At 38.8% G+C, this 27,958-nt stretch overlaps 1 protein-coding gene across 7 annotated transcripts in view; it reads left to right on the top strand.

Moving 5' to 3' along the window:
• Positions 1-27,958, top strand: part of LOC103032093 (caskin-2) — an 85,929-nt gene that overhangs the window by 28,541 nt on the left and 29,430 nt on the right. For all 7 annotated transcript variants that reach the window (XM_049468027.1, XM_049468026.1, XM_022666219.2 and 4 more), the window contains 4 exons: positions 13,743-13,794; positions 24,481-24,578; positions 25,336-25,481; positions 27,094-27,189. In XM_049468027.1, coding sequence (XP_049323984.1) covers positions 25,338-25,481; positions 27,094-27,189 — 240 coding nt within the window. In that variant the 5' untranslated portion in view covers positions 13,743-13,794; positions 24,481-24,578; positions 25,336-25,337. The remainder of the gene's footprint in view (positions 1-13,742; positions 13,795-24,480; positions 24,579-25,335; positions 25,482-27,093; positions 27,190-27,958) is intronic.

Here is a 27,958-nt window from a genome sequence, read left to right as displayed (position 1 = left end):
CGTGGGCAGGTCTTTAAGCGCTCTATGGTAACACAATGATGTTTGTTTCCTGTAAGAGTGGCTATCACATTGCAATTGTACCCTCTTTGAAATGCCATTTTCCTTGTTGTCTTTGTTTGCTGTACTCTATTCTAAAGAGTTGGACTAGGTCATTTACGCTCTCACGCAAGATCAGTAGAAACAGATTGTCTGTTCTCTAGTGTTCTGAGTTTGAGCCTTTATTGTCTGAGTCAATCCTCTACTGAGCCTCCTCCCTCAACACGCCCTGAGTGTGCTCCATCTGACCACTCAGATGAACTCCAGCTCAGCTTTATTGACTGTATGAGGAGATACCAAAACCCTTCATGCAAATAGATGACAATAATGCCCAGTATCATGTATAGGCTGAGACCAGGAAGATACTGTGTTGTGCATCAGATGTGGGGTTGAGATGGGTGTGCTTCTGCACCTTAAAGTCATAGGATGAGCAAAAAAAGTTTTTCGTTAATTGTTATGTTGTTAGGTTAGCTGTCCCTCAGCTTGTTAGGTTAGCTTTCCTTACTCTTATTAGTTTATCTTTGCTTTGTCTTGCTAGGTTAGATGTCACTTGTATTACTAGTTCAGCTTCCCCTCGTTTTGCTAGGTTAGCTTTCCCTAGTTTTATTAGGATAGATTTCCCTCACTTTACTAAATTAGGTTAGTGGGTTAGATATCCCTTGTCTTACTGGGTTAGATATCCTTTGTCGTACTGGGTTAGATATCCCTTGTCGTACTGTGTTAGATATCCCTTGTCTTGCTAGTTAGGATTTCCCTTGTTTTGCTACATTAACTTTCCCTAATTTTGCTAGTTTAGCTTTTCCTTGTTTTTCTAGATTAGCTTTCCTTCCTTTAGCTAGGTTATCTTTCCCTCGTTTTGCTAGATTAGCTTTCCTTCGTTTAGCTATGTTAGCTTTCCCTCGTTTTGCTAGGTTAGCTTTCCCTCGTTTAGCTAGGTTAGCTTTCCCTTGTTTTGCTAGGTTATCTTTCTCTCATTTTGCTAGATTAGCTTTCCCTCATTTAGCTAGGTTAGCTTTTATTCCTTTTACTAGTTTAGCTGTTTTGACATTGTTTCTTTTATTTCCCAAAAAAGATGGAATATTTAAAAAGAAAAAGATGGTTTTAGTAGCGGCTGATCTTAACCTTTCAGCATAAATTCTCTCTATCTAAAGTATCTATCTATCTATCTTCTATTTTTTTAATGACTTCTATAATGTCTTTATTAAGTCTTTACTAAGTCTTGTGATAGTGTTTATCCTTAATTTACAACTTAATTCCGATATATTTATTATCAACCTGCTACAAAAGATGAGGGAGGTATTCTCAACCCTTATATATCGTTACCTGTAATGAGAGACCTGTTGCAGCTGCATTGTCGGAGCCCAGATGTGTTTCTAAGCTTATAAAAGTAAAGATTTATATAGGTGTGGTGCCAGAGAATCCTCCTGAGTGTGTGTTTGTGTATATGTGTGTGTATATATGTGTATTTTAGAGTAGGATTTGGTTGTGTGTTTATGTTGGCTGTGTGGTTGGCCACATTTGGGACCACACACTCCTCCAGGCTCATCTGTACTGCTCATTTATTTACACATCGCAGCGCATAACCCAGAGCTGGCACAAGCTCCTCAAACCTCAGCAGTCACGCTGGACCTATTCATGCTCTGGAATAGAGCTCTGGTCTAAATCTGCCACCTTTTAACCTCATCAGCAACTGTCTGAGCTGTTTCACTCCCCTCTCTGGCCCACTTCTCTTTAGACTTCAGATTCTTCTTGTTTCTTTTCGCACAGTCCATGTTGACATTCTTTGCTGCTTTTGTGAGCGCTGTTTTGCAGCCAGGGATGATGGGAATGACTGATACTACATGGGTAACGTAAGCCGAGGTGCTCTGACATTCCATTCAGCAAGCTTTCTCCACAGACTGTGAGAGGGTGACGTGAGAGAATCCATATCAAGGCGTAGACCATGACTGAGCAAAGGCACCAACGTGCTGTACGCATTCCAGTGTGGAGAGGCTTAAGTGTGTAAAAGGGCTGTATCAGCCAGTGTTGGACTTCTAAACCGCAGTCGGCCACTCAAAGGCCTTTATCTCCTGCGTCAGCCATTTGTCAGGTTTGCCAGTAATACCTTGCTAATCTGCTTTGATCCGAAATCTGGAGTTTAGTGTGAAAGTGATTACAGTGCTCTTAATAAAGTGACTTTTGTGTGTGTCCTCAGTGTTTTTAGAAGTGAATTTTAGAGAAAGTCATTTCCAGTCTGAAGCTTAAAAGTCAATGACATTTTGAAAGCATGATTTTATACTTTACCGACTAAAGCCTACTTTCTACAGTAAGTCCACTGCAGCTCAATGAAACCCAAAACTAGGCCAGTGTTTTCAGAATCCCTGTGTAATGAATACAGCACAGTCTTATGCACTATAGCATACTGTTTAAAACCCAGCAGTTTCTGAAGTAAATGTATTTTTTCTTGTTAAGCACCATGTATGATAATATAATACATACAAAAAATAGTACTGCCAATGTTACTTTGCTAACACTTGGATAATCAATTTTTTTTTAAATCAAATGAGTCAGTTTGACTAAGTTTGGGTTCAGCTTTCTCACACGATTTATTCTTTTCACAGTCTAGTGATGTATTAGTGATGTAAACACAATGTCACTACTGTTATCTCTCTCTCTTTCCTTCTCTCAGCCTGATACTACCCCCATTTACTCTTACTAGTAAATGAGACTCCAAAACCAACATCCGACAATCAGAATCACAGCACGGGAGATGGCACAGGAAAGAGAGAGAGTGTGAAAGAGAGATAAAATGAGATAAAGATACCCTAATGATAGAGAAAGAGGGAGAGAGAGAACGAGGTACGGTAAATTAAACACAGCTTTAATTGGCCCACTCTGGCATCTGTAAAACTATATTTTATGTTTTCATTTGATATGAGTTGCAAACTTGAACTCCTCATAGACAGAGAGTGGAGCAGGGGTTGAACTCTGGAGTTTTGCAACACATGCATGACCTGTGGCAAGACCTGTGTGCCGCCTCAGTCACTAATTCACTTCTAGGTTTCTCAAAAGTTTTCTAAAAGTCTACTAAATATTATGTAAAAATCAACAATAAAACAAAAGCATCTCAAAAGAAACATTCTGAAGTTTTGTGTGGCTTTTGCGAGTAAGGAATGTGTATAAAATATTACCTAGTTTATATCTTTCATTGCTTTTACTGTCTATTCCTGCACTTCTGCTCACCATAATATTAAATAGCCTGTCACCAGAAGGGCTGCTTGCTAAGTTGTTAAATATCAGTAAAAAAAAAAAAATCTGATATGCAGTCTTATAATACTCATTTTGGTCATAAATCTAGATTTTTTCTGTGGATAACAAACATTGATTTAATTATTATTATATTTTAGACAGCTATGGCCATTTTGTATGTCTGTATTTGTGGGGCTAGGGAGAATAGGGAAAAGAAGAACTAGAAGATTGGGTATACAGGAGCAGGGGTTGCAGAGCAACACTAGTGTGAGAAGAAGGCTTGGGGGGGCAGGGCAGTGTTTGTTGAGTGAGCTCACCAGGACATCTCTTATCCAGCATGGAGGCCCACTGGAGTTCCACTGGTGAGGACACACAATAGGCCCAGCCTTGCACTCTTTGGAACAATGGTCTTGGGAAGGGAAGTGTAAAAAGAGGCCCAGCTCAAGTCTCAGCTTTGTCTGTGGAAGCCTCACTGCTCTTAATGGCGCCTGTGTCAACACACCCCCACCTCACCTCTCTCACCCATGTAACGGCCAGGTTAGACTAAATGGCTCTGGGGTCAGGCTCAGCCTTGCACCCTAAGTTCCGGCTTTAGCGAGGCTTCCACTCCGTCTCAGCTATACTAGTGGTGTTAGGGGTATTTGATATGAAACTGTTTCATAGTTATTTGATTAGATTTTTTTATGCTTGATTACATTTGTTTAGTATCTTCGTAAATCGTTAAAGTTAAAGTATTCACTGTTTTCTCATTTTTCCCCAGATTTTTTTTCTTGATGGCATGTTTAAAAACTGCACATTGTATTTGATCTGATTATGTGATCAACTGTCACTTTGACCTGCACTTGTTTATTTCTTGTTTTTTTGTCCCTCCTCACACCCATTCACTTCTATTCATTTTTGCTGCCTACCAATTCTCATCCAGTCATACTGACCCACACTTTTTGTCACTTGTTGCTTTTTCAATTTTCATTCCTTCCATTCGTGCCAAAACTTTGTGACCAAACTTCTTGTACCCCATCAGGGCCGGTAACGGTAGAGCTACAGCTATATTGATCTGCAATCTTCTTTTTACAGTTTTTTCATTTTTTTCCCTCCAGATTTAGTTGCAAAGACATTCTGTGTTTTCTTCAGAAAATGTATTTTTTCTAGTTATAATTACAAATGTAAGTATTAAGATGTTATTTTTCAGTCCTTTAGCCCCCACTCGTAATTCTTAATTGCTTCTCCTCTGTTTTTTCACCCTCACTTCTCGGATATGATGTGGGGAACCTAGACAAAGTGGCACACACAGAGAGATGCATTCCTTCCTGCAGAAAAACAACACAAACAAAGAGGAGCAGCAGATCCACAGGAGGTGAACTGAGATGAGCTTGTCTGTGTGTGATAGAGCGTGAGGGAACTCCATCTCGTTGCTCCATAAACTGTGGTGTGCTGGAGGAGAGACAGAATGCTGGTTTGGTTTCGTGTAAACCCTGTCATGTCTCATCTTTAATTGGTAATACATTCATAGCGGTTGGCTGACTTTACGTGTCTCACAGGAAGCACAAACTAGCCTTCACTCTCCTTTCGGTTATTGGAGAAAGATGCTGTTTTCATGCTTTGCATTGGGTCCCTGATTTGGCTGCAGGGATTACAAACAAAGTGTTTATTTTGGTTTGCTCTGAAACAAAGCAGTATTTTTCTGTATCATTTCACACCACCCCCTTTAGTTGGCTCCCTGCTGTTTTGTTCCATACCTGGCAACCTGATTTCTAAGATGGCTGTTTTTGAATTATGAATGTAGAGATGGTAATTTCTTGAATAAGAATGTTAGTGTTTAGTGCTTCTTGAAAATGGCAGATAACCGTTTGCTGCTTTTCCTCACTAGTTTACGGGCAGAGGATGAGCTGGAGGGCTCTATTAGACATGACTACAGCTTCCATTGAGCTCACTTGTTGATAGAGGGGGTTGTAAGTGCCAGCAGCAGATGTGCTGGCAGGATATGGATGTTACCTATTAGCTCACTAAGCTTCTGAGAGTCATGCTTCCTGTCTGTAACTGAGCAGGTGTTATTAAGTGATGCTCATTAATCCAGAGGAACCAGTGAGGAAGTTTAGCACTTCAGCAGTTTACGGCTGCACAGTATGATTATTATTATAATACCACACACTTCTATACTTTATTTATTATATGAATTAATGCTTTTAATAGAGGTGCACTGTGTTTAACACTGATTTTTTTATAACACTGATATTTGATGAACACATTCCAAATACTTATTATAACTGTTTTTTAGAACAGGAATCAAAATACAACTGTATTTATTTGATTTATGGAAGTGTATGGGTTAACAAAAAGAAATTCATCAGTTTGTTACTTTTGACAGTATAAGTAAGATCAATTATGATAAATGTTTTGTTGGACAATATATTGCCTCAAAAGTAATTGTGACGATTGATATTTTTGTAATTTTAAGATCCACTGCGATAAAATATAATTGCGTTCAACATACAGTTACCTCTTTTAAGAAGCAAAACATTTATTTTTGGACACCTTAAATTCTGTGGTTTTTCATTGTTTAAAAAATTCCTGCATTGTAGATGAATACATAAACTGTCCAAACTATGAAGAAAAACATGTTGATTGACAGCTTTTCACATTTTGGCATTTTCTCAGTCAGCTTCATGAGCTTTAGTCACCTGGATTTCAGGCTTTTTAGTAGTGAAGAGGTAGACTTGGTGTACAGTGAAAAGCCCTATTTAAGTAATGTTCTAATCCATATTATGTCAAGAAATACTCAACTAAGTAAAGAAAAACAATACTTAAAGAAATGAAGGTCAGTCAATCCAAAACATTTCAAAAACTTTAAAATTATGCTCAAGTGCAGTCTCAAAGACCATCACAAAGGCTCTCATCAGGAACACCCCAGGAAAGGAAGACCAGATGTATTTTTTTAAGTCAAACAAGTACTGGATGTTAATTTACACAGATTTCTCTCCTGAAAACGGTTTATTTGGGTGAGTAAAGTGCTTCTGTTTATTTACAGTAAGCTTTCAGAAGATTTCAGAAGTGTTTCAAGTGCACCTTATAGTGCAAAATAGACGGTGTAAGTATTGTATAAAATTTGCAGTATAGGATCAGTATCCATCCTCAGTTTATATCGGCTCTGTGTTCTATACTGTATGTCTCTGTTTTAACATCCTCTGCACTGTTTGCCTTGTAGTAAAATATCACAGCACTGTGTAAATACAACAAGCTATCAACACTGCTAAGTCCAGACGTGTTTCTTTCCTGTTCATAGTGGCTCGTTCTATAGCATAAAAAACCCAGAGCTCAAACCTGTCGCCAGCCTCATTTACTCAGCAGATAAGAGGGGCTGGGATCCGTTGCCCTCTTTCCTTAGCCAAACACACCACTTCCCTGTGTGTTTACAGCATCCACAGCAGGACTGGGGTGGAGCTGTGAACTGCATGGAATCTGCCATCTCTGACCTGGGCCAGGGCTTCCACTGCAGCTTTTTAGGCTTCAAACAACACCGCTAGTTCTCCAGTGTTCAAAAACTACTTCAGTAGATGCTAAACAATCCATCCCCCCTAACCCCTACCCCCCAGTGTAAAAAGCACCTCTTCCTTCCTTGTAATCAAGAGACAGGACCTTCTCAGGTTTCCGATATCAAAGAGGAAGGCAACCGGCCATTAAGCCATTGTTGCACAAAGTCAGGACAGCTGAGACCTGCTTGCTGTGTGAGGCCTATGGAAAATAACCCTTAACCAATCCAACAAAAACAAAACATCAGATTAAGGTTTTTCAGTGCTTGATGACAGAAGACAGGAGTATCCAAAGGCAGCGTAACATCCCTTCCCACAAGTACATGCTAAACTAATGCTGTGATTGGGGTCTAGACTCAGACTTTGACTACTGGCCTGGACTGAATGAATACTTTGTGTCTTAGGTCTTAAACAGAACAATATTATAAGCAGTGGATTGTAAAACTAAGTTTCTCTATGGATTATTATTATTATTTTTAGCTGCTGCTGTATGTATCTTATGTGAGTGTGGTAATTTCTGGATTGTCATGTCAGAATATTTCTGTAAGCTTCAGATTTTCCTGACGTAAAATAGTTGTCATCTGATGTCATGATCCAACATTTAACCTGAAATTAACATCTACTGACGTTGGTGACCAGCTGGGTTGAAATCAAATAGTTTGAAAGCACAGCAGAAAATCTACCTTGTTTAGTGTTAAAGAAGCTTTATTTTATTTTATTTTATTTTATGTAAGCTTTACTTTTTTTTTATTTAAGCTTTTACTATTTTTACACAAAAATATGTGCTAGTGTGGAACCAGACAGCTTTGACCAATAAATGGAGACAACATGCTCATGTTGGTTGTCATGCATTTTGGTGCACCTGCAAATTTATTTGTATAAAACCAAACCAAACCAAACCAAGGAGGAAAATAATCCAAGTAAACAAACTATTTAACTAATTCAGAGTACAGAAACAAACTACAGATGTGAAACCACCCTAAAATTGTGCCAATATTATCTCAGGGAAAGCTAACTGTTGGAATTAAGATTTAGCAGAAGATTTGAATTAAAAATGGATCAGGAGAAGGTGGAAAAGTCAGTCAGACGTAAGCACCTGTAGTGCTGCTGTGAGTATAACAGGACGTGTGTATAATATATACACACAATGAAGTATTATATGTACACCAGAAGAGTTTTCCCACTACCATGTGCTGTACAGAAGTGTCCAGCTTAAATTGTGATTCTTTTATCAGTTATAATGGGAGGCCAGTGACTAGAAATGAATGGCCCTACTGATAGTATGATCGTGACCAACAGCTCTTCAGAGTCTGTTCTAGACTTTCTGAAATGGTGAATCTAAAGCTTGTGTGACAAATTGCTCAGTACTGCCCTTTCAGAGCGGTCTGGAACATTTGCGGTGGGTGTTGTTGGGATGGCAGGGAGATTTCAGCCCTCATTTAGCAGGCCACTGATGATCTTGCCATAAAAAAGACTGTAAATGGATGTACAAAAGATTCTGCTACACGCAGACTGAGTTCAATCTTTCCATTATGCTCATTTAGATGTAAACCCTAATGATTGTAACATATGCCATGAACTTTCTCTGTATAACTGTAGTAATGGAAATCACCTATTTTGCATTTTTTCTGTTAAAATTGTATAATTAATGCATATCATGTGCAAGGTTTGATGGAACCCCGGCTATGGACTGTTACAATGCATGTAATACAGGTGCTCATAGACAGCTCTGGAAAAAAATAAGAGACTACGATTTTGCTGTTTATAGGTATATGTTTGAGATAAATGAACACTGTTGTTTTATACTATAAACTACGGACAACATTCTGAAATAAAAAGGTTGCCTTTTAGAGCATTTATTTGCAGCAAATGAGAAAAAAGGAAAAATATGGAGGGCTTTTAGACCTCAAATAATGCAAAGAAAACAAGTTCAAGAGAATAAGAGAATAAACCTGTTTTTTAATCACAGTTTAATGCAGCTTGGCATGTTCTCCTCCACCAGTCTTACGCACTGCTTATGAATATCTTTATGCCACTCCTAGTGCAAGAATTCAAGCAGTTCAGCTTGGTTTGATGGCTTGTGATCATCCATCTTTCTCTTGATTATATTGCAGTAAGTTATTAATCATTTTTAAGTGGTCTCTCATTTTTTTCAGCACTGTAGAGTAAAAGTAATATCCTGATGTTACCTGCTTGATCTGTTTGGTAATCAGGAAAAACCCATCTAGATCTACACCTAGATTGCACCTGATGTGAGCCTGTGTACAGTAGTTTTAGGTTTTAAGAAGACCTGGCTTGGCTGTACTGGTGGCGTATGGTATTTTAAAATGGTAGTTTCCACTGCTCATTATGGATGGAGCGAGATCTTTCTGTGTAGCTCCACCTCAGCCAGACCCAGAGGAAAATGATGACCTACACGTTTTGGTGTGTTTACTGCTTGGATCTGAAGCACCGTCAGCTACAGTCAGAAACCAAGCCATTTTGAGGCGTTCCCTGCAGTTTTTATAGATAAACATATAATTGTGTAGTTTTGATACAGGCCATGGCTTTTCTAATTTTAGTTGGAGATTTTTTACAACAGATTGGGTTTCAGTGTTTTGCTCTACAGGCACAGGTTGGGACTTGAGCTTGTAGGCAGTCCAAGGGTGAACCTCTCAAGTACACAGACGGGAACCAGATCTGCCAAATGGATTGCATTCTTGTGGCGGAGAAACTGTGCTACATTATACTTTCTGCATTTAGCATCAAAGTGGAGAGAAGGCTCTTTTGCTGGGCCTCTCCGATGCTTAAACCAACCGGCAGTGCTTTTTTGCCACACTATAAACAATTAAAAATAGCTTCAGCAACTGTGCAGCTGATGAGGTCTGGGTGAGCCTTTACTGCAGTGTGTAGTGGCTGGTCTGACCAGGCAAACGATGCACAATCTTCTACTCTCAGTCAAACAAGAAGAGAGTGATTTTAATATTCCTCGTTAGAAATAGAAAAGCCCTGTTCAAAGACACTTTCATGTGCACATGCAGATTCCATTCAGTGCTTGAAAGCATCCCATTAATTATGGTAGGTAACTAGGTTGCACAAAGATCCTGTCAAGAACCTGGTCCTGAAGCTGGTGTGGAGTTGTACTTCAAAGGCTTCCTGCTTTGTTTTGGTCATTTAAAAGTCTCTCTCGGCTGTGACAGGTCCATAAAGAGGATAGGCCATTGGGCCGTCGCTGTGGCTCCACATTGTGGGCGTATCCAGTGTCTGTGGTCTGAGTCTCACTCTAGTCCGACACCCCTGTGGTTGCCCTTTGGCCTTACTGAAGTTGTAGAACAAACACTGGTTCCTGGAGGTCAGCACTTCTTGACTTACCTTCAGGGATGGCTTGAGGAGTAGAAGAGCAGGCATTGTCAGATTTATTCACAGTCTTTGTGGTTGGGCAGTCTGAAGCTTAGTTAAATGGCTTTTTGAGTTACAGGTGAATACTGTTTGATTACAATACAACTGATGAAAGAAGAGTTAAGGTAAAATGCTAAAAGGTAGGGATAGATATGGACATGTGTGGCTCATTTGTTCTTTTTAAAGCAGTTATGTAATGAAAAACTGAATGTGTTACGCAGTTTTGATTAGAATTCTGTGATGTACTATATAAACTTAACAAAAGAAATGTTAATATGGATGTTTTGGCCATCCATCCAGCCTATAGAGGTTATGTTTGGGGTTAAATATTGCTCTTCTGTAGCAGTGCTATAGCAGACAGTCTAATACTGGATTACTGGTGTTGGGTACATTTAATAAAATTCTTGATTTTTTTTTTTTTTTGTGCTGTAACTTTAAGCTGCAGGGAGCATACATATCATTGCCGTCTCCCAAAGACTTCTAAACTTCTAAAGAAGCTAAAGAAACCATATTTATTTTCTAATATCTCACATTGAGACCTAGGAACCATAAAATAGTGTCAGGCTTTTGTGAAAGCTGTTTGGGATTGTTTTATAATGTGTTTAATTAATTTTACCAAATGTTCTTTGCTTAATTTCATCATTGTCAATTCCTTTTAACAAGCGAGGATTCCATCCCAATCACCGGATGTCCCTGACACTGAGAGGGTAAAGGCAGGCGAAGGCTTTTGCATGAAGTGTCACTACATCTTTTTTTTTGCTTGTATGAAAACAGTTAGTTGCCTAGTCTGTAAACAGCCGCCTGCCCTTGGTAGCATTTCACTGTGTGAAAGGTAGAGATTGACAGGGGTCTGAATAAGTTAACACCAGGAATTTTAGATTTGTTGGTGTCAGTTTCACAGAATTTAACAACCAAAATTCTCTATATTCTTCACCGCAGGTTTACCCTATTCATTTGATTATAGTGCCAGCGCATGAATATTTGATGCCAAACATCAAGATGATATGATCAAAACAATACGACATATCAGTATATTGTCCCAACCCTGGTGTTGGTTCCTGATATAATTGGATAGAAATCTGTGTGTTTTTTCCAATACATTATAATATCCAAAAGAGTATAAGTACGTTTGAGTAAAAAAGAATACATGTTATGAACAAAAACTGGGGATCTGTTAGGGTTATGTCCCATGGGACACCACGTGCACTGTGGAGTGCAAACCTGATATGTAATACATAAAAAATCTATATATTAGGACTGGAGGTCCTGAAAGGATTAAAAGCCTTTTATTTTATGGTTATTTGCACGAATCTGTAAAACAACGCTCAGTAGCAAAGCTGAGAAAGGATAAAGAAATAAACAGTGGTTGCAGTGGTTCAGTAACATTTGAATTCTGTTTTTATGGGGAATGCTTTTAGCACTCTAGACCACCCAGATATCTGGAACAAATAAACAAAGACAGTGTGAGATCAGTCCTTTAATGATCAAGAACCGTGTGAAGTATACTAGAGTCAAAGGCTCTGTTTATCTGATTACACCAGAAAAACAGTAGATCAGTTCCTCAGGCCACAGTTCTTCAGTCCTGAACGAAGACGCTGCTCGGCCTACAAGAACAGTTTGCATGAACACTTATTATCCTGTTGTGAGTTACCCAACATCAAAGACCCTACAGAGAAGTCGCTAGTCTGTTATCCTCTTAGCATTGTAATATCCTGGCTGAAGAGGTCAGATGGAAGTCAGAGGTTAATGAACTGCCCTTTGTTACACTCAGACAGAAACACTGAGCATCGCTGAACGACGCAACTCCCAGTAGAGTGTCCATCTCCTTACAGGAATTCCTGACATTCATCAGACCCTTGGCAGCCTCCAGGGTCTTCCACGTCTGATTCACACCCACCACCTGTGCTTGAGGTCATGGGAAACCTGTTCTTAAGTGACAGGTTATATAACACCACACATACAGTTGTGGTCCGAAGTTTGCATACACTCAGCATGGCCGTGAAGGTCATGACAATATTGGGCTGGTAATGTTTTTTTTATGTTTTGAGGGCAACATACATAAAAAGTAGTTATTAATAATATAATTAATATAATTTTTATAATAATAATAATATAATTCTTTGATTTATTTATCTATTTATTTATAAAGTCAACACCAAAAATCAAACGCACACAGATTAATTCAGTGGTGCTAAAAATTGCATCAGAACACCTGTTAATGATCAAAATTGACTACAGCTTCTTTTGGACAGACCAACACACAGTATATAAATACCCAAGGAGCTCAGTGCGTGGTATAGTATAGTGCGTAACTGCACCCCCTTCCCATTGGCAAGCTAGGATTTAATTCCCTAATCAGACAAACATGTCACGCTACACTTATAAGCGTCCGTGGGCAACACTCTAAACATGATTCAAATAAACTTGGCAATTAAAATTTCATTCTGGATAAGAACATAAACCAAATGCTGTATATATGGGCACTGTGCCAACTGTTAAGCATGGTGGGGGTAGCATCATGCTCTAGAGCAGTTTTCCTGCAAGTGGAACTGGTACATACAGCTAGACAGTACGCTTTTTTAATAGCCTGTTCAAAGTCCTGAATTTAACTATATTAAAGGTTAATGGACTGAGCCTAAAAGTTGTAAATTTAATTTATTGCTACCAGTTCTGTCAAAAAGAGTGGTCAAATATCCATCCAGAAATCTGCTAGAAGCTTGATGATGATGATGGCCACCAAAAACATTAAGTCAAAATGTAACCTGCTGAGAAATAGCATTGAAACATTTCAGTGAACACTTAATTATCATCCTAGCAGACAAACCAATAAAGCACTGCATGACTTGCCATACACGCTAATATGCATATTTACCTCAGATTTATGTGAGTTGCGTGATGCTTGGGAAAGGGCTGGGAGTGCAGAGGTTCATTTGGCCTGTTTCTGTGTATTGTTACACAGTACAGTGACCTCTGTTCTCACACAGGGTCATACAACCCAAACACAGCACTGGACGGTAGAGGTAACTGATTGAGCATGTCACATCAGATGAGTGTGGGTACTGGTTGAATGGATGAAGGATTACACACCACAGCGCAAAATAAACGAGTGAAGAATTTGTTGCTGATGTTTTGATTAGACTGCAGCCGGTCGTTTGCCCGGAAGTGTTGCAAGTTTGGCCCAGGCTCTGACGACCTTCCTGGAAATCAGAGAATGAGGAATGATGGAGGGAAAGAGAATAGGGGAGGAAGAGAGAAATGGAGAGAGAGGAGGTTGAATAGGACAGCATGTAGTTCATGTTTATAATGGACTTATACAGTTTATCTATGTCACTTTTAATCTGTATGTAAATCACTGTCCCAATTGGCTTGCCTTGAGATTAAAATCCACACAGTTCGCTTTTATCCATGAGCCTAAAAGCCAAACACTCCAGCTTAAGCCTGCCAGTGTTTTGGCCTAGTGTCTGCCGTGGCTGAACAATGAAATCATTGTTAAAATTTTAAAACTTGAAATGTTTGCGTAGATAAGGTTCAAGATCATATTTTGACTCCTCTGTCCTGTTTCCTGTTTTGCAGAGTTATTGGGCTCCACCAAGAGACTCAATGTCAACTTTCAGGATCCAGATGGGTAAGTTGAACTTACACTGTGGCCTTCAGTATACACTCATCATCAAAAACGCAGTTGCACCCAGAAGGAAGTATCGGATTGCAGTGCTCTTCATTGGAAATGTAAAGTTTACCAGGAACAATAAATGATTAAACTACACGTACAGAAAGAAGTAGTATGTACTGTATTATTATTATTCAACTATAAGGCGAATTATCAGTGAACAGGTAAATTTTCATACATTAGGCGCACCGGATTATAAGGCGCATTAAGCAACACTGCTAAGTACAGTACTAAGGATGCCTATATCAAAGTGAACAAGGGTGTCGCCATGTTTTCCTGATGTTATCAGTATACAGATGCCCAAACAGAACAAAGGTGGCACAGGCAAAGATATGGCCCACACAAATAAGCCCAACAAAAGTATGCATTATTACACACAATCTCAGCAACCAGTATCAAGTCAAGTGTTATTAAAAAAAAGAAGTATATATGTATATATTTTTCTGTTATTATGAAGTATTTTAAGCAGAAAATAAGGTGGGTGATAATAGGAGACCCTTCTTATTCCGCGGGTCTTGCAACTGGGGTGCGCCTATGTAACCAAACCTATAATTCTTAAAATAAAAAATCTCTTTTTCTTTTAAATGAGTTCGGTATATTAATCCACACACTTTTCCCTCCTGAAAAACATTATTTGGGTGAGTGAAGCACTTCAGTTTAGTTACTGTAAGCTTAGATTTCCAATGTTTTGACTAAAATGGACGATAATAGAGGTAATAAAATAATTGCCCCACAAATCTCCTGACTACAGTAGATGTAATGCTCTGACAATGCATCGTAACTGAACATGTACCATGTAAAATCGGTTTGAGGTCAGTAAGCACAACCAGAATTTAAATATTTATATAATTTATATATTTATACATTATATTGTCGATTTTTGAGAAAACGAAAGAATTTTAAGTTTGGCCCGTAGTCCAAAAAATATGGTAGTACGCAACACAAAACAAAAGCCAGACCCACTGCCATTCTGCTTTTGTCTTGGTGTAGACAACCAGCGATAAACAGCTTGCTATCACATATCACATGTACAGAGAGCTGGTGTCATGATTTTGGTAGTAATTTTATACAGTGCCAGATCACGTTTGGTGCACTATTCCAACACGGCTGCTGTTTCAGGAGCCTTGAAGGCACAGATGCTAAGCGATGGCCAACCACATTGCCTGCCCTATTCCTAATTGAAAATTTGTGGGATCTCATTTGTCTTGCTGTACACACCATTTCTACAGTAAAAACATTTTATTTAGATACTGATAGAACTGTAGTATCAGGCTTGCTGTTGCTTCCCTGAAAGCATCACTCAGTGATCTACAGGTTTAAGTGTTGGGGCTGTTAGAATCCTTCTTGCATACTTAAATAAAGTGATCATGGCAGCAAACCTGAAAGCTCTTGTTTGTGCATGTTAGGGTTGGTTCCTCAGTCGTCAGGTGAATCACACCTTTTCGCTCAGTAAGGTGAGGCATGGTAAACGGCAATTGTGTCTGATAGTAGTCACAGCTCTAAACAATCATTTAAGTTTTGTCCTGCTCATTTATTTTCCCTAAAGCTGCCTCAGCACAGACTGCTGACCCTTCAGGTACACTGTCTGCACCTATGTTTCTCCGAGAGCTTCTATAGGCCTTTATCTAATCTGTATGTACTAACATTGTTTTTTTTTTAAGCCAGAGACAAATTTGTTGCCAGTTTTTTTCTGTTTTTAGAAATATTCCAAATTTCTTTAGTTTGTTTTTCTGAATTTATTATGTATATTGTTGTTACTTAAAGTGCTAACAAGCTGCATGTTATCCACTTTTTTATCCACTTTTTTAGACTATAAGAAGTACCATATTATGAGGAACGCAATCAATAAACGTCTATTTTCTGTTCTATTTTCATACATAATGTGCACCAGATTATAAGGTGCATAATGTAACACTAGTAAGGAAAAGGGGTGTTGCAAGTTTTCTTTTTAATTCAACAGGTCTCACCGCTGGGTGGTGGTGGGGGTAACTAAGTTAAGTGAAGCTAAGTTAATTAAACAAAACTGTAATTCTTAAAAAAAAAAAAAAAACTTTCTTTAAAAGTCAAACAAGCACTGGACTTTAATTTGGGTGAGTAAAGTGCTTTGGTTATTTACATTAAGCTTTTCTACATTTCTCCACTACTAAGGCTAGAGTATTAGCATTAGCTGCTAATGCTAATGCGGGTTAGCAGCAGGTCACATGCCGGTTACAATATTCTCATAAAAAGCTTTCTAAAAACTTGTTGGTTCAACTGAAATCTTCTTAAATTAATTGATGTTAAATCGAGTCTGATATTAAATTGTAGCGGAATTTGTTCTTTAACCTAAGCCAGTACAAAACAAAAATGATCTTCTTTTATAATGCATATCTGTAGTGTCAATCAAGTACAGAATTTGTGTACCGTATTTTTCAGACTATAAGGCGCACTTAAAAACGTTTAATTTTCACAAAAATTGACAGTGCGTCTTATAATACGCTTTTGTATGGATTTTACTCGTCAGGTTGTAAGGAGCAGTAAACACACACTCCGTGCAGCGTTATAGAGAGTTTCAGTGCTATACAGAGTCCAGAGCCGTGCAGCTCCGAGGCTGAGCAGCAATAGCATTAGCTAGATGCTAACCGCTAAGCTAGCTAGCTTATTCACTGAGATCAGTATTATCTAAATTTTACTCGTCAGGTTGTAAGGAGCAGTAAACACACACTCCGTGCAGCGTTATACAGAGTTTCAGTGCTATACAGAGTCCAGAGCCGTGCAGCTCCGAGGCTGGAGCAGCAAATAGCATTAGCTAGCTTATTCACTGTTCAGAGATCAGTATTATCTAAATTTTACCCGTCAGGTGTAAGGAGCAGTAAACACACACTCCGTGCAGAGCCGTGCCGCTCCGAGGCTGGAGCAGGCAATAGCATTAGCTAGATGCTAACCGCTTAGCTAGCTAGCTTTTTCACTGTTCAGAGATCAGTATTTTCTAAATTTAGCACTTTTAATACTGCTAGAGCAGTATTATTAGAGTTAGATGCTAATCGCTAAGCGTTCACCGTTCAGAGGTGAGTTATCGGCCTGTAAGTCTGTGCTGCTTTGCCTGGCTAGCATTAGCTAGATGCTAAGCGCTAACTCTCTCAGAGGTGAGTTTTATCAGCCTGTAATCTGCTTGTTTACCGTGTTAAAACAAGCTACGGGGGACGAATCGCTAGCTAATATCTCACTGTCTTACCAGAACACGCAGGATTACTCAGTGTAACGCTGTCGTTTAAGTTTGGGTTAACTTTACTAGTTTAGGTGACTAGCTAGCGTGCTAGCGGATAGCTATGCTAACGCTGGTGCAGCAAGCCTTAGTGGACATCTGGAAATCTAAGCTTACTGTAAATAAACTGAAGCACGTTACTCACCCAAATAAACAGTTTTCAGGAGAGGAATCTGTGTAGATTAATATCCAGCACTCGTTTGACTTTGAAAGAGCTAACGTTAGATTTGTATACTGAGACGCTCCACCGGCAAGCGACCACCCCCGGTGGGGGAAGGGAAACATGGCGCCACCCCTGTTCACTTTGATATAGGCACCCTTTCTAGTGTCCCTTAACGCGCCTTATAATGCGATGCGCCCTATGTATGGAAAAATAGCAGAAAATAGGCGTTCTTTGATAGTGCGTCTTATAATACGGTGCGCCTTATAGTCCGAAAAATACGGTAGTTTGTTCATCACTTAAAAAAGTTACATGTGTTCTGTAAGAAGTTAAAATCTCAGTGTCTCAGGTCTAGGTCTTTTTTTCCTTTTTGTCTTGGTTGTTTTTCAGCAAGCATGTAGACATTTTGCCTGTTTATCACCTTGTAGTGATGGCACATGGGGCACTCCTCCAGCCAGTAAAGCTTTAGGAGAAGTAAGGCCTCTCAGAGAGCAGTAAAAAGGTCAAGTGACAGGACATTTACCCTATATATCTAAAGCTGGGCTCTGGGGAGAGAGAAAAATTCTTGTTTCATAGAAACCTTTTCAGGGAATGAAGGCTGGCTGGGGCTGAGGTAGGTGAGGGTCAGTGTTGGGCAGTTGTGAGAGAGGGTTTGGCTATGGCATTAGTTGGGGGGTTTATAAAGCTCCAGCGTGGTGATGACAGCGCCGGCTTCCAGCTATTGTTGTTGTAGAGAGGAGCAGATGAAACAGCCAGGGGAAAACTGTGAATGATGGATGGAGCTAAGGGGATCTGACCATTAGCTTGTGTTAGTGCTAATCTGTCCTTTCATGTGAGGCTGGTATATTCAGAGCCCAGTGAACCCAGAGGGGGCTGGAGCTTCATGACGAGGAGGAAATCTTTCATTATTCTTCAGTCCGGTCGGAGCTGTTCACAGCTCATTAGCATTAAAGTAAAAACATTGCCTGGGGGATTCAGTGAGGGGGCATTTTCCAGTTGAATTACACTCATCATCAAAAATAGTTGCATCCAGGTACGAAACTTGGTGGGTAGTCATGTCTGACTGTGATGTAGTGATTTAAAATGACCGTGGGTCATCTTCAGTGACGAGACCCACTCTTTTTATGGTTGAGATGACCAACAATGTATGTATGTGTGGAGGTACTGTGGTTAGTACTGAGATTAACAGGTTGTGTTTACAGGCACTTTGACAGCCCACTGTTACACTAATGAGGTCCTGCAAGTAGAGGGGGTCTCAGTTGATCTCTGGAGTGGTTCGCTTGTGATGAGGACGTGACCTGGTTTTGATCCGACTCAGCTATCAAATATACTTCTTCTATTTGAAGTAAACTGCTGATAAAGCGCAGTTGAATCTGATATATTAGCCAGATAACATTAATTATTGCATGTATTAAACCCAAGGTCTCTGCTGCCCATGCTATGCAGTTTCACACTGAACGTCGCATGTGTTCAGACACATTTTTTGTCATGCCAGACAAGCCTCTCACCAGCTGAAAGCAGGAGAAACCAATCTGAAGGTTAACGGATAAACTTTTAAGAAGCATGTCTTGCATCACTGATAAAATATGAAAAAAAACCCTTATGTATAGATTGTAGTGTTTGTCTCAATAATGCACCAACAAAACATGATTTTCCTCTTATGTTATGGCTACTGCACTTGCACAGATCTCCACAATGAGGGGAGGCTTTCCCATCAGCCCGCTGGTCCTCTGCCACTTTCAGCACAACCAGCAAGCTTACTGTCTCTTTATTTAAGGACGGAACTTTATTTCAGTCAGGTCTCCTCTTTATTAATGTATATGCTAAAATAAACTACCTATATTTATTAATTGACCCATGAAAATTTTATAAAAAAAAAATGAATAAAAGACCGTTCATTCAGACAGTGCGTAATAGCAGTGCTAGTCGTGTTCAGATCTGTATGGCAGTGTTGAGGAGGATGCTGACTCAGCCATGCGTAAGCTGGGGTTGTACATGTTTGGAAACTGAGCTGGTTAAATCATCTGTAGAAAGATCCATGTCCCTACATGTCATTGAATTGATGAGCTGAGCTTGTGTTTCAGTCTGCCACGTACCTCGTGTTGTGTAACTCTTGTGCATGTCTAGGTTTGACTGTAAATAGAGAATACCTGAGCTCGGAGCTAAAGGCATGTGAGGGAAGCTTTAAGCAAATAAAGCAGTGAAGTGTTTAAGGTTTTGCCTCTGTGTGAGACAAATTAGTGTTTGAGTCTCCTTTGACTTTCAGGGAACTGTTAGAATTTGTGTGGGGTGTGTTTCCATGGCGAGCACTGCTGGAATGGCTATATGTGAAAGGGCCAGCCAGTGTGAGATGGGGCTGATTGGAGCCCTGTCCTTTGTCCACCAAGGCCACACTGCCAAGACCCATCAAATTCACTCTGACATCTGAAGAAGCAGAGGCAAAAGCAGACACGACCTGTAACACAGGGCCCTCACTGAGCTCTGGGAAATTGCCCAAAATGTATATTGCAGAGAAATCGGCAGCTACTCGGTGGCGCTGTGGACGCCCAATAAGTTGCCAACCGTTGGTGACCCTTGCTGTGTGTAGTCTGCTCTTTTTTTCTGTTCACACGGACAAAAAATCCAACTGCCTTAGGCTGGAGCTGTCTGTTACAGTTTTCATCATGTGAAATAGTTCTGAAGATTGGCACATTAAGGTTTACTCACACTAGAATGTGACTTGCCTGAACACCACCTAAATGAATGGTCTTGAAATCATAGACAGAGTAGGTGGTTCATTTTGGGGTTAAAGCCAGATTCCCACTAATTTGTTTACATAAAATATACAACTTTTCTACTTCATAAAAAAAATACAATATGCAATAAATTACAATACTGCAATATATCAGAATATTAATTTGTTACCCCTGTACTGTGGTATGTATTGTAAGTATGACCTAAACAAAGAGTATTTTCTTATTAAGGTCACAGGACAGCATGCATGTACTCTGCACAATGTGGTCAGATAAAAGATAAAGTCAACCTGTAGTGAACATTCTGATATTGAGCTATAAAGAGAAGATTTTGTTAATAAAATATTCTTTATGTTCAGAGAAGCTTTTAGCTGAATCTGCAAACTGCTGGCGTCTTTGACCCTGTTAATGCCTGGTCACTGTGTGTGTTTTGAGTATCAGGATTGTATATGATTAAGGCCAAACCACATAAAAAATTCAGGTGTACACACCCAATACACATTTAAAACAGATACAAATCAGATCGGTCAAATAGCTTCAGTAGATGGTGTGAGCCACATTTTATAGCAGTTTTAATGCCTTCTCTTCACTAACAAAACTCCTCCCATTGCCACAAAAACACCTCAGCAGCCAACATAAGCACTACAGATGACTAGGGCACTAGGACACTATCTATCTCACAATGAAATATACTTTACTTTTTGTAATCAGTTACATTTAAAATGGGAAACTCCTAGATCCAAAACTGCACAAGTGTACACACAACTGAAGTGCTGTTTATTGTGTTGCTGTGCCATTAGATACTCATCGTATGAGCTGAAAGATTATCCTGTGGTGTTAAAATTATTTATTCTCTTTCCTCAGTGATGCACGTTAGTCTTAAACGTTCTACAAATATGTGAGCTTAAAAAAACACACTGACAGAGTGGTGGGTAGGGACTGCAGCTCCCTGTGTGTGAAAACCCCTACAGTGAGCTTTTGGCGAAGCTGCTTTAATTCGTAATATGCATATATGATGTGATTGACACTTGGGATCGAGTAATTAGAGAAATATTGAGCTAATGATGATCACATTTTGGTGGAAATATGCTGATACAACAAATGGTTGTCACTTAATTTGCATATCCACACATTTTGTACCACAGAACAATCGGATTTTGGTCTGAACAGCCAGAGACACGTTTAACAGATACTGAAATGAAGTAAGCAGGTATAAATATGGTCTTTGTCTTTGCTGTGTTGTGTTGCTGGAAGTGTTTGTTAGGTTTGCTGTGTTCTGATACTCACTGTGTTGGGGGTTAAAGCTAAATAGATGGATTCACACTAGTGTGTGAAGTAAATTATTTTAGTAAGAAAATAGTTAAGTTATTTTAGTATGTAAAACATCGTAACTAGGTTTGACTCTGACACCAACAACAGAATAAGATGTGTGGAAAGTAGGGTTCTGGGGTACAGTGGATCATATGATGAATAGGACAGTAAGTGCTTCATTAAATTTGATTTATTAAATATGAAATATAATATATTCACATTTTTAGAACAGCTTTTTATATGATCTTGTTTTTTTTAAGTAATGTTCTTTTTCTAAAACTGCTGATTGCTTGGTTAATGGATTAGTAGTAGTAGAAGTGTAATGTAGTGACAGTCTTACTCATTCTTACTCAGTCTTTTCATCTGCCTGTTTTCATCTCTCCATTGAGTGGTCCTGCTTTGAACATATGTGAATAAAGTGAGTAAGAAACCTGAATGAAAGCAAGTTAACGTGAGAAAGGTGAGTGGTTAAGAGTAGAGGGCCCTTGTGCTCAGGAGAAGAGTGCACGGGGATTGTGGGATATGGAGGAGAGGCCTCTCGAACACTGAGTCCTTTCAGGAGCTCTCTATACAGGGCTGGCAGGTCCTGCCAGCAGCAGGTCAGGCTGGAGTGATGAAGAAAGGTAGCACACAGGCTGGATTGTGTTGGTTAGTTTGGAACTCTTTGCGTTCATTGCTAATGTCTTAAAACACGACCTGTGCTCAACCTCTCTCTGCCCTGGGGACCATCTTCAGTCCCCACCACTACTATCCCTAATTTATCCCAGAGTAGAAACCCTGAGCTTTCTATCAGGAGCTGTGCAGGTGGAGAAGTGTGTTAAGTGTGCCTCATGGTTTAAATTATACCTAGATCAAATGTACATGCATGTTTTTTGATCATAAGAGAGTAAAAGTATCAGTAAAGACTCTTACTGTTGAACTGCTTTCCACTTTAAAGCCTCATCCCTTCCTCCTCAGTGTAACTCTAATACAGTTTCATACTTCAAAACTTTGTTTGAGATTTGTGTGTGAGATTCTCATTGACCTGTGAAATCCCGTGTTTTGAAAAGCTGGTGAGTTCTCTCTATCCTGTGCCTGAGCTCCGGCTACATTTGCTCATGGAAATGATCAAAACGAGCCTCCGTATTAATAAATGGCCTGATCCATTTCCACACCTATTCTTAATCATCACAAATATAGAAGTATCCTCCCATGTCTGGTACTGGAATCTGGAATGTTGGTGGCTCAGTTTGAGAAAGTTCTTTTTTTTTCTTTCTTTTTTTTTGCTGTAATACTCTTTAATAAAATGTGCACGTTTCCCTATAAAACACAGATATTTGTGATAGTGTTCTACTTTTATTAGTTTTAGAATGTATGGAGGATGAAAAATGACAAGTATAAATAAATAAATGCTCATAAATGAATAAATGAATACAAGCATAGATAATTGTGTAGATAAAAATAATTGAACTAATAGATTTTGTTTAAAAAAGTACACACAATTTTTCTAAATTTCCTTCGGGATAAATACAGCATCCATCCATCCATCCATCCATCCATCCATTTCTACATTTATTTATTTATTTATTGTTTTTTTATTCATTTGTTTTCACATGTCTTCATGTATTTATTTTAATCTTTTGAAAGCAATGTTCTCAATTTAATGTACTGAAGGTTCTAGTAGTTTTAGTTCCTGTCTTGAAGCTCGTCATGTCTTATACTGAAGACAGTATAGTAAATTGGTAAATCTTCATGTCTGGCTTTTCTTTGTGCCGCCGCTTGTGTTGTGACAGGTCCCTCCTTTTATAGTGAAGTGTAGAGCCGTCCCCTACCTTCAGATCTCACCAAGAGGAGTTTACTGTTGATTTATGCTGGGCTCAGTGGAAGGATGAAGGGCTGTTATTCATCAGTGTCGACAGTCTCTGGAAGGCACACTTTGATTTGGCATGCCTCAACAGCAGACAGAACCCACCCTGAACAATAATCAGTTTTATGTATCACGCGTTTGAAACGTCTGAGCGTTTGTGGATCTGAGGCAGCTCCTCCAATGAGTCTGGTCTTGACTGAATCCTGCCTGCAGTTCTAGAGCTGGCATTTCTGTTCATTTCAGTCTACAGTTTCAGCTTTAAGAGAGCTCCAGTGATTTTATTATGCTGTGGTTGTTAGTTGGCAGCCTCATGTACATTGGAGGAGTTTTTTCATTCTCTTTATGACCTCACATTGCTCCCAGCACTCACTGATGAAAGTATAATAGTGTTCCCTTCCTTAAATATCAGCAGTAAACAGTGTTGAGTTTTAGTTGAGCTTCTCTTCTTTATGTTCTTGGCTGTATTTGTTCTGGGTCTGTATATCTTCTCACTGCTCTGTTCTGTTATTAGTGTAGTTGTGCAATATATTATTTGGTAATCTATTATAATATAGATATTGCCAAAAGCTGCAGTATGTAAGTTAAATATTTAACTGTTTTCTGTGAGTATTCTGAACGTAAAAATAATTTAAATCAAACATTAACCAGTATACTTTGGATCCATTTATCAATCTGTTTTAAAATACTTTTTCAGTCATAGGTATTAACAGGTAATTATAAAAAAAAATATAATGATACTAGTGAAATAATTAGAATAATAAGTATAAAAAATAAAATAATAATAATAAAAGCTTAGTAACACAGCAGCTAAGCAAACCATCCTTATCGCAAAGAATTTATGAAGCATGCCATCCAGCCACCTTTAGTCCACCTTAACATCAAAGATTTCATACATCCAATGTAAAGTATATACATGCATTAAAAAAAAAGAAAAAAACCGCTGCTCGCTGCTCTCATAATTTCTTAAAATGTGCTTGTTTGGAAACGTAAAATATATGTTTTTTTATAGTGTGACTCTTACAACAAAACTCTTTGCACAATAATAAAAAAAAAAACAATTACACCCTTACGTAATGCTCCTTTAATTTAAAGTGGGTATCGTTATCGACAAATACAAAATTAAACATAAACATGTTGAACAACAGTGGTATCTATACATTACTAAAACATGCATATATCTTTGGAACAGATGTCAAATTGAAATTTGATAAAGTAAAATAATTGTTATATTGTAGACCCAGTTTTATATTTAATAAATGTTCTTGTATTTATGTGAATATCAGCAAATATGTAATCACAAAGTTCATACTTATGTTACTTATGCTATATTTTCTCCTGTTTTCTTATTCAGGTTTTCAGCCCTGCATCATGCTGCTTTAACAGGCACTACAGACCTTCTGTCCCTGCTGCTGGAGGCTCAGGCTACTGTGGACATTAAGGACACGAATGGTGAGTACCCCGTTCTCACCCTCGTTAGTATTTCTGTCTGCATTCTTCACCAAAGAGATTGTTGATAAAAGAAAATAAATGTACTTTTAATACTATATACATGTAGTTTATACGACTGTATGACACACTCCTGCTGACTGTTGCTGTTGTAAATTAGAACATAATACACCATGCATTGCTAGAAACAGTAGTATTGTCTCATTTTGTAAATATTTATAGTGTAACAGGGCGCCGAGTGGTCCAGCGGTCTAAAGCGCTGCCACTATGAGCGGGAGGTCGCAGGTTCGAACCCCCACTCATGCAGCTTTGCCATCAAGCTGCTGGCACTCAGAGGGAGCAAAATTGGCCCAAAATTGGTCCTTCAAGCGCGCTGGCTGCTCTGCAATGCTGAATCAGCAGCAGCTCGAAAAGAAGCGGTGGCTGGCTTCACATGTATCAGAGGAAGCATGTGTTAGTCTTCACCCTCCTGGTGTGTTGGGGCATCACTAGTGATAGGGGGAGTTCCTCCGAGTTTCTTCCTAAGGCCGTGTAAATTGGGGAGGAAATGAGAAAAATTAGAAATAAAATTATTTTAAAAAAATATTTATAGTGTAACAGTGTGCATACAGTGTAATGTTCAGATATCAGCTCCTTTTACTGTTCCTGTTATTAACATCATGTTTTTAGTTTTAAGCATGTCTTTATTTATTAGCTATATTTGGTGTTGATTGGGAAGTGAAAATGATTATTTTTTTGCTCCCTATGCTGCTTCCTGCAGGAATGCGTCCGCTGCATTACGCTGCGTGGCAGGGAAAAGCTGAATCAGTGCTCCTGCTTCTCAGAGCAGGAGCTTCTGTTAACGGAGCGTCACAAGATGGGCAGATCCCACTGCATCTGGCTGCACAGTACGGACATTATGAGGTGGTGAGTACCGTCTCTGTCCTACAGTTCTGACTTTTTTCAGCAGTTTGACTTTGAGTATCTATGTTATAGGTGTTTGTTAATACAAAAGAGCTGGACAACGCTACACAGATCAGTGTGTGCTCAATGTCTTAAAGTGTCAACTAGTAAAAGTGGAATTTATGGAGTTTATGTATTTTTGCAAATAAAGATATTGATTGTGTCAAAATGAATGCTTCCTCATGCATGAATGCTAATAAATACATAACATGTTTATTAGTATTGCAGTTCTATAAGGAAGGTATATGACTATAAATTCATATTTTCCAGCCCAGCAATGAACTATTTCCAGCAAAATGAAGAAAAAGACATCCTAAAGTAAATAATCTGGCTTTTACAGAGCCCTGATCCCAACATTATTGAGCCCATCTGGGATAAGAGTAAACATACCTATTAAGCTCATCTACCCCTAAAGCACACTGCCAACTTTAAGCTTAATTACATAAAGTAAAACTAGTGAGATAGTGTGCATGATCTCTTAAACAAATAATCTGTGTGTTATTACACATTTCCTGCAATTTTAAGCTGATCCGATAACTGAGATACCATAATAAGATAAGAGTGTCCATGTGTTCACATGTGCTGGAGGCCATGCTGAAAGCTCTCTAAAAAACAATAAACCTGCATTTTTCTGCTGTTTTAACTGAAATTTCAAGTTTCACCACTTTGTGCAGACAGTTTGAGTTTGCAAAGTGCATGATGTTTCCAAGTATTCTTAGTCTAACTTTCTACACAAACTAATTACATCTCAGGCATTCTGGGATACGTAATATCATACACTTTCATGCAAGAAAGTCTTTATTAGTGGAATGTGTTTCCATTGTTGTGTAAAACGTCACAAGGCTTTTGTTTCAGTGGGATTTGGAGCATTTTGTTCACTTCATTTATTGTGATTTTAATACAGTGTAAGGAATACCTGCTGCCAGACTAGTTATATATATATAATTTTGTTGTCACTGTTTCTATTGTGGTCTGAGATGCCACTTATGATAGATGTCATTTGCCTTGGTCCTAAAAGTTTGTAATTAGGCTGTGTGTGTGTGTGTGTGTGTCTGTGTGTGTGTGTAGTAAGGTAAATGCAATTTAAAGTTGGTCTTGAATGATCCTAAGGCAGTGTTGTTATGGTGACATAATATTCATTTAAAAATAGTTGGGGTGTCCATGGATACAGTGTCTATGAAATGTTATTTGTCTTTTCTTTGGGTCAGTTTTACATTACGTCTGCATGAGCAGTTTTATGATAAAAGCTTTCTGTTTATTTCCTGGTTTTAAATGTGTAATTTGCCTGGTTTGTATTGAACTTGTGAACTCTTGTTTTTCCCCTGTGCGGTGCAGACATGCTTTGAGACTGATATATTGAAAGGGTTTCTTTTGTTTTGTAAAAATAACACACTAACATTTCACTAGCTTTTTAACTTATACCTCAGAAAAACACACACATTAAAATGTCATATTTAAACAGTAAACGAGCGAAAGTGTGTTCTCATGAATAACATCACAGCTTAGAATTGTTACATTTTTTTATTTTGTCTTCTCTTCCTCTCTCTCTTTTCCTTCTTTCTCTTTTCCTCTGTAGTCTGAGATGTTGTTACAGCACCAGTCTAACCCCTGCATGGTGAACAAGGCTAAGAAGACTCCTCTGGACCTGGCCTGTGAGTTTGGCAGGTTAAAGGTAAGAGTCTGAGTTTTACCCTTAAGTATAAAGATGTAGATTTTCCCTGTTCCAAAGAGGAATACTTAAGTGTGTTACATAAAATCCCTCAGTCGATTCACTTAAGGAGAAAAAGCAAAGGATTTACTGCACTGACTGAAGGTTTACTGTAGTAAAGTTCCGCTGTAACCATGACGACTCATCAACAAAATGAACTGTTCACTGACAGCGCTGTTAGAGAGCCAGGCTTTCTAATTTAGCTTTTTTTGTGATGGATAACAATTTTGGAGAACCTCTAACGAGTTATTATACAATTGAGTACTTCCCACAGACCCACTGACCCCCCACCATCCTTGTCACTCCCTCTCTCCCCCCCTCTCTCTCTCTCTTTCTTTTGGATGTAATTGTGAGTGTATAAAGTAAACAGCACTGTTTGCTCCTAGGTTAGGTTTAGATTATTCTTTTTTTTTTGAACTTCTGAATTGGATATATTTGTTGCGCTTTTGCCTATATTCTCAGTTTTTCAGGAGTTACGGGGTGGTTTTGAGACCCTTCAATAAGTACGCGAAAAGAAAAAAAGGGGTTTTATACAATAGTTATGCAAGGAATTACTTTGTGTATATATTATATAGAAACATAAATATAGGTCCAAGTTCCTGGACAAATATAAAAACCCACTTTAGCTTACAAAATATGTCCTAACTAAAAAAAAGTGTGTGTGTGTGTGTGTGTGTGTTTGGCTGACCAAATGTGATATATCCTTTTTAGACTTCCTGAGCCTAATTTATCA

This window comes from Astyanax mexicanus, chromosome 19 (assembly GCF_023375975.1).
Source record: "Astyanax mexicanus isolate ESR-SI-001 chromosome 19, AstMex3_surface, whole genome shotgun sequence".
In the NCBI taxonomy this organism is placed as follows: domain Eukaryota; kingdom Metazoa; phylum Chordata; class Actinopteri; order Characiformes; family Acestrorhamphidae; genus Astyanax; species Astyanax mexicanus.
This window is presented reverse-complemented; position numbering and strand designations above follow the sequence as displayed.